Source organism: Rattus norvegicus, chromosome 3 (genome assembly GCF_021556685.1).
Source record: "Rattus norvegicus strain SHRSP/BbbUtx chromosome 3, alternate assembly SHRSP_T2T, whole genome shotgun sequence".
Taxonomy (NCBI): Eukaryota; Metazoa; Chordata; class Mammalia; order Rodentia; family Muridae; genus Rattus; species Rattus norvegicus.
In genome coordinates, this window is record NC_141536.1 from 70,074,398 (window position 1) to 70,082,498 (window position 8,101).

General features: G+C 37.5%; 1 protein-coding gene across 1 annotated transcript; it reads left to right on the plus strand.

The window, feature by feature from the left end:
• Positions 1 to 6,588: 6,588 nt before the first annotated feature.
• On the plus strand, positions 6,589 to 7,527 carry Or9g4b (olfactory receptor family 9 subfamily G member 4B). Its single transcript, NM_001000292.1, is given in 1 exon segment — positions 6,589 to 7,527. A coding segment is annotated over 1 exon segment (939 nt).
• The last annotated feature ends 574 nt before the right edge of the window (positions 7,528 to 8,101 follow it).

The following is an 8,101-nucleotide window of genomic DNA, read 5'->3' on the forward strand; positions in this document are numbered from 1 at the left end:
TAAGATCAAAAACTCAGGTGACAGAAGATGGTGCCAAGGATATTAAGAAAAAGGAATACTCCTCCATTGTTGGTGAGATTGCACACTGGTACAACCAGTCTGACTGTTCCTCAGAAAATTGGACATTGAACTACCTGAGGACACAGCTATACAACTCCTAGGTATATACCCCAAAGATGCTCCAACATATAACAAGGACACATGTTCCACTATGTTCATAGCAGCTTTATTTATAATAGCCAGAAGCTGGAAAGAACTCAGATGTCCTTGAACGGAGGGATGGATACAGAAAATGTGGTACATTTACACAAGGGAGTACTACTCAGCTATTGAAAACAATGAATTCATGAAATTTTTAGGCAAATGGATGGAACTAGAAAATATCCTGAGTGAGATAACCCATCACAAAAGAACACACATGGTATGCACTCACTGATAAGTGGATATTAGTTCAAAAGCTCAGAAAACCCAAGATACAATTCACAGACCATATGAAGCTCAAGAACAAAGACCAAACTGTAGATGTATCGGTTTTTCTTAGAACAGGTAACAAAATACTCATAGGAGGAAACACTAAGACAAAGTGTGGAGCAGAGACTGAAAGAAAGGCCATCCAGAGACTGACCCACCTGGTTATCCATCCTATGTACAGTTATCAAACCCAGACACTATTACAGATGCTAAGAATTGCATGCTGATAAGAGCCTGATATAGTTGTCTCCTGAGAGGCTCTACCAGAGCCTGACAAATAGAGGGGCAGATGCTCACAGCCAAGCATTGGGTTGATATTGGGGTCCCAGGTGTATGAGTTAGAGAAATGATTGAAGGAGATGAAGGGGTTTGTAACCTTATAGTAAGAACAACAGTATCAGCCAACCAGACTCCAGATTTCCCAGGGACTAAACCACGAACCAAAATGTACCCGTGACTCCAGCCTCATATGTTACAAAGGATCGTTTTGTTGCACATCCATGGGAGGGGAAGCTCCTGGTCCTGTGAAGGCTTGATACTCCAGTGTAGGGGAATGCCAGGACGGGGAGATAGAAGAGAGCAGATGTGTGAGTGGGGGAGCACTCTCATTGAAGCAGGGGAAGGGGGGATGGGATGAGGGGTTTCTGGAGGGGAAAGTGGGAAAGACTATAACATTTGATATATAAATAAAGGGAATATCCAATAAAAGAAAAGATAATATACCTAGTAATAAAGAGCAAATTGCAGTGAACAATATCAGAATATTGGCTAAGTTGTTTTAAAGCAGAAAGCAAGACCTTTCTCTAACATAGTTTACTGGAGGCATTTAATTTATGTTGGAATAAAATTTACCTGATTGTAAGTCAAAAGAAAGAAATAAAGAAAAGAAGAGAAAAGAAAAGAAAAAGAAAATGCTCTCACCTGATTGGCCTGTCACTGCAATTTGGCCAGATGGTCCTTGGTTAGATAATGAAGCATGTTGAGAAAGTCAAAGTCAGTAAATAGCGCTCCTTCATTGTCTCTGTTACATTTCCTGTTTGAAGGTTTGCCCTGAGATCTGTTCTGGCTAGGTATTTAACTTCAAGTTGTCAACATGTTGCTGCTTATATTATCCTTATTCAGTAATACTGATAGTATAAGCTAGTGGGCTAGTGGGTTTCAGTATGAACCCTCTATACACAGGTATGTCGTGCTTAATTATGTCTAGTTTCTCTATCTCTAACCTTGCCCTTTTTTTTTTTCTTTTTTTCGGAGCTGGGGACCGAACCCAGGGCCTTGCGCTTGCTAGGCAAGCGCTCTTCCACTGAGCTAAATCCCCAACCCCCTATCCTTGCCTTTTTTTATTCTGCCCTTCCTGTCCTGCCTTTCTTTTTAACAGGACAAAAATGATACCTGAAGACAAGGCATAAGCTCTCATATGGAGAATGGACAAGGCGACCCAATAAAAGGAAGAGTCTCAAAGAGTCTCCAAATGTACACCAGTTCCCACTATTAGAAATCCCACAAAACACCAAGTTAATAACTGTACCATATGTGCAGACGACCTGGTGAGGACCAATGTAGGCCTGTTCTTGCTGTTTCAATCTCTGTAAGCACATGTGAGCTCTTCTTAGTTGATTTAATGGGACATGTTCTACTGGTTTCCTCCATCGCTTCCAACTCCTATAGTTCTTCCTTCTCCATTTTTGTAGGGACCCTAATCATGAAGGACAGCCACCCAATTGAGATATCTAAATTAAACTCTCTCTGCTCAAACCCAATTCTCAGGGTTGCCCCTAGTGCTGCAACAGAACACCAGAAGCTTCCACCATATTTTCTGAAGAATTAGTTCTCCTAGTTTTCCTTTGTTCTTCTCACTTTCTTTTCCCTATTCTTCTTGTCCATCCCTCCCCTCCCTTCCCTTTATCAATTTTTCATCAATAGATCATGGTTTCTTGATGGACAAGACAATATACTGTAGCCTGAAGGTTGAGAATAATATAGGTAAGAAAAATGTAGATTATATAATAAATGTTTTACTTAAAGATTATATTGAGACCAACAGACATGTATCAACTTTTAAAATGTGTTGCTAAAGTCATCATATCCCAATTAACCCAGCATCCTCAAATTCCAGATGGACTCTAATTAAGTCTTTGGAGACAGAGGCACATATTCTTCTACTGCTATGTTGGTAAAGTCTCAAAGGGCTGTTAAGGAAATGTGTATATTGAATTCAGTGGACATAGGTTATGCATGAGAGAGTAAGGGAAAGGTGTCACATAAGACTTGGCTCTTCTAACTACAGGTAAGCATAGAGAGTAAAGCTTAGCAAAGCAAGGTTGCTTGGCTGCAATTAGAATAAGCATAGGCCTGTTTTGGTTCTAAATGCATTGCTTCTATATACACACATGCACACCTTTCTTCTCAGGCAGATCCTATTTGATGAAATGCATATTCCTCATTTATGACTTTAAATTTTATCTGGATATTCTTATTTACTCAGGGGAAATTAAGAGGACAGAATCTGTGGTGTTTTGTGAATTTAGCTGTTGTTCTGCACTTTGTTTCCCAGACATTCAAGGTATGATGATTTCATTTCTTGGTATTGATTTTAAAGTGCCAGAAGGTCACATTATTTCCACAGATTTTGAGGGGCTTCTATGAAGAGGGCAGCAGGGGTTGGAGGAGGTCAGATTCTATGTAGTAAGTGTAGCAGAATTTCAGGGTGGTAAGGTGGGAGTGGGTAGGTGGGAGAAGGAGCACCCTCATAGAAACAAGGAGGGGAGATGGGATATGGTGGTTCTGGAAGGATAACCAAGAAAAGGGATAACATTTGAAATGTCAATACATAAAATATCCAATAAAATTTATTTTTAATTTAATTCCTATGAGAAACATCTTCATAAGCCATAGTATATAACAGAACACAGATCTTGAGAGATTATTTAGAATTGGAGACTTTGGTGTGATAACTTTTGACATTATTTTGCCTATTGCTTCCAAATCATGCTTTAATTGACAATTGATAAAATGTGCCCGGTGAGCCATAGACCTTGAAAATGAGATACGAGATAATACAGTATGTTTGGATAGTCTAACAACCTGTAGATTGTTACCATCAATAATGTGAGCTTGATTAAGAGTAAACAGCAAAGGATATAGCTATAAGATAGAATGCCAATGGCCCATCGACTCATGGTAGAGATATTTTTTAAGTGCTACACGTTTGTTAGAAATTATCCTATATACTACATTATATTAGCAAGCATAACAGTAAAGGATAAAAAATTACAGTTTCTTTTTTTAGTCATTTCAAATTATGTAGTAAATTGCTACACTTATGCATTTAAACATTTTGGTGGTTTTCAAACAATTGTATATAACTTATTTAATGTCTCTTTAAACTCTTCTTAGAGAATTTTGGTGTTTGAAGATACAAAATACAAGGATTTTTAGCTCTCTTGATACCATCACATTAGAGACTATTCCTCAATTTGAGCATCTTCAATGTCCCCAATCATGTTTATATTCCCATATCACCTAAGGGAACGTGGAAAAATGTGGTTCTAAAATAAATATTTTTAAACATTTTCAGTATTTAAAGAAATCAATGTTAGCTAAAGCATAGTTTTAGTGAATTAAATATGGGAGAACACAGTCATTTGCTTCTACCATTCATAATGGCTTAATGTTTTGGAAACATCTTTTAGTTTGTGAAAATTTTATTTTCATATCATATATTTTGAAATGTTTTTCCCCTCCCTCATCAATTCCCAGATCTTTTCTACCTCTGTACCCATCTGATTCTAAACCTTCTTTATGTCTTTCTTTGGAAAACAAACAGGCTAAAAAATGAGAGAATAATTAAAAAATAAAAATTAAATAAAAGCCCAAGTAGATAAATTCAGAGAATTAAAAAGAAATTAGAATTAAACAAAGCAAACAGACGAAAAGAGAAATCAAAGCAAAGTAAAATTGCAAGAAATACATAGGCAGAGAGATAGACATGCACCATAAAAACACAGAATTGTAATTAATAATAGATAAGCAAAAGGCGAGTAAAGTAAAAAAGGAAATGCCCAAACAAAGCATTATGAGAGAAAACATCTCCCAAAACATCCCTGCCTTTTGTTTTTTTTTTCTTTGTTTTTTAAATTTTATTTTTCTTGGATATTTTATGTATTTACATTTCAAATGTTACCCCCTTTCCCCCTCACCTATACCCCTCTCCCCTCTCCCTGCTTCTATGAGGATGCGCCCACTCCCACCCACTCACTTGCACCTCAATGCCCTGGCATTCATTCATTGAGGGAATGAGCCTTCAGAGGACCAAGGACTTTTCCTCATATTGATGCTGGACAAGGCTATGCTCTGCTACAAATGCAGCTGGAGTCATGAGCCCCTCCATGTGTACTCATTGGTTGGTGGTTTAGTCCCGGGGAGCTCTGGTAGAGTATGGTTGATTGATATTGTTGTTCTTCCTATGTGGTTTCAAACCCTTTCAGCTCCTTCAGTCTTTTCTCTAACTCCTCCATTGGGATCCCCTTATTCAGTCCAATGGTTAGCTTGAAGCATCCTCGTCTGTATCAGTAAGGCTCTGACAGACCCTCTCAGGAGACATCCATATCTGGTTCCTGTCAGCAAGCACTTCTTGGCATCAGCAATAGTGACTGGTTTTAGTGGCTGCATTTGGGATGGGTCCCCAGGTGGGGCAGTCTCTGGATGACTTTTTTTTTCAGTCCTTGCTCCACTTTTTGTACCTGTATTTCCTCCTGTGAATATTTTGTCCTCCCTTCTAAGAAGACTGAGGCATCCACTCTTTGGTCTTCTAACTTCTTGAGCTTCTTGTGGTCTGTGGTTTGTATCTTTGGTAATCTAAGCTTTTGGGCTAATATCTACTTATCAGTGAGTACATACCATGTGTGTCCTTTTGTGACTGGGCTATGTCACTCAGGATGATATTCTTTAGTTCCATCCATTTGCCTATGAATTTATGCAATCATTGTTTTTAACAGCTGAGTAGTACTCCATTCCCTGCCTTTATTTTATGTTGGCTACTCTGCTGGTCATGGGTGCTCCCTCAAGTGTGGTTTGTATTTCTAGTGAGGTACCATTGGAGAAAACAAATTCTTTCCTTGCCTATTATCTCGAGAACATGCCTTCAATTGAGAAAATTCTGAGCTATATTATGAAATTGGCTGCTCACCAGATTGTCCTGATCACTGTGGACATCCTATTAAATCTGTGATTTCCTTTTATCAATTGATGTGACTGGCTTATCATATCCATTCATGGCAAGGATGAAAGTGGGAGGTGGGATTTAGCATCATAACTGGAACATAGTAATACATACTTTTTCTCTTTGTACTTATAGTTTGGAAGACCATAGAATACTGCTGCTCATAAAAATATCATTACAATGCCTAGCATATGAGTTGGTTTCCATAGCTTATGGAAGAATACTTGAATGTTTTGAATTTAATGGAAAGTGTCCAGTTTCTTAGGTTATAGCAGTACACAAGGCAGAGAACTTAGAATAATATTCTAGAAAAGACAATAGTTATCTGTTTTTAATTAAATTTAAACATTTAATTTGTTTTATTCATGTATTTAAAGTTTTAATTAAAATGAATATATTTTATTGAATTCTTCCTTTAACTATGCTCACTACCATACATAGCTATTGAGCATTTTCTTGTATATATTTCTTGTATATTGTCAGTCTGACAACCTATCAGAAAATCATACATAATGCTCATGAATTTTCTGTATCTTGCATTTTTGAAAAGAAACTGACTCTGAATGATGCAGTTCTGAAATGAAACTTTGAAAACCTCTAATTTAAAGCGGGTTATTGCTCTAATCACAGGAGCCTTCTATATTCGCAGCCAGAAACCCCACAGGTCTTTGATAATCATGCCATTTAAAGTAGTAAAAGTCTGTAAATCCCTAGTCATTGTTGATCTGATGGATACATTATTTATCTGAATAGGTTATGTTACTAATCTGTTTTCACCACATCATGTTATTTAGGTTCAATATTTGTTGATTGCTTATTTCTCTAATCTCTTATGAGATTATCTCTAAGCTGTGTGTTCCCTGCATCCTCCTATCCCGGAATTCTTCTCTGTGGACATGGAGGTGGACAATCGGACCATCCTGACTGAATTTATCCTCGTGGGCTTCTCAGCAGACCCCCACTGGCAGCTGATTCTATTTGGAATATTTCTAACCATCTACTTGATGACCTTGTCAGGGAACATGACCTTGATTATTTTAATCCGGATTGATTCTAGGCTGCATACACCCATGTACTTTTTTATTGGAGGACTATCTTTTTTGGACTTCTGGTATAATTCTGTGTACATTCCTAAAATCTTGGTCAATTGTGTTTCAGATGATAAGCGTATTTCTTTGGCTGGTTGTGGGACTCAGTTTTTCTTTTCTTGTGTAGCAGCCTACACTGAGTGCTACCTACTGGCAGCCATGGCATATGATCGACATGCTGCAATTTGTAGTCCATTGCTCTATTCAAGCATCATGTCCACGTCTCTCTGTACTGGCCTAGTGGCTGGCTCCTATGTAGGAGGGATTTTGAATGCCATAGCCCATACTGCCAACACTTTCAGGTTAAGGTTCTGTGGTAAAAATATTATTGATCACTTTTTCTGTGATGTGCTTCCATTGGTAAAAATGTCCTGTACAGATACCCATGTCTATGTGAAAATCCTCTCCAGTATGGTGGGCTTCACTGTACTCTCCAGCATTCTTGCCATCATTATTTCGTATTTCAACATCTTGCTGGCTATCTTGAGGATCCGCTCTGCCTCAGGAAGACGCAAGGCTTTCTCCACCTGTGCCTCTCACCTGGTCTCTGTCACACTCTTCTATGGCTCCTTGCTTTTCATGTATTCAAGACCCAGTTCCAATTATTCCCTGGAAAGAGACAAAGTGGCAGCCATGTTCTATACCATTATCAATCCATTTCTCAACCCTTTCATCTATAGCCTGAGAAACAAAGATGTTAAAGAAGCCTTTAAAAAGTTGATGCAGAGAATACAACAGCAAACATGAAGGTTGCATTTTGTGCAATGGGGCTGTTCAAAACTTACTTATAGACATGTTTGATGCATTTCTCTCTTTAGTTAGAGTTGAAACAATGTACTTACAACCATGAAAGCCTTAATTATATTCTCCTTTGTTATGGTAATATAGTCTTGCTATATAAACTTTTCCAAATCCATAATGATGGATTTTGCACTGTAATTTCCTTGTCTGTTTGCAATACAAGCTTAAAAAAAAACAATGCTTCACCATTTTTGGTAGGGATGATCTTAGGGAAAGAATGAAATAACAGAAGTTAAATTGTTTTCTACAACTTAGTTTGATTTTTAATTTTTGGGCCTGAATTCTATCAAATATGGAAATGGTACAAAGTGGTTAGATTACTAAAAAATTGTTCAAGATTTTATAAATTAGTATTCTTACTAAGGTGTCTCTTAAATTTCTTTCCATAAATATAATTACATAAGATATATTTGTGTAAAATTTGTGTTTTCTGCACCAAGATATTAATAAAATGTGTTAAAGAGGTATTTTGAGTTAAATAAAAATAAAAGGCTGGAGACATGGTCCAGAGGTTAGGGCA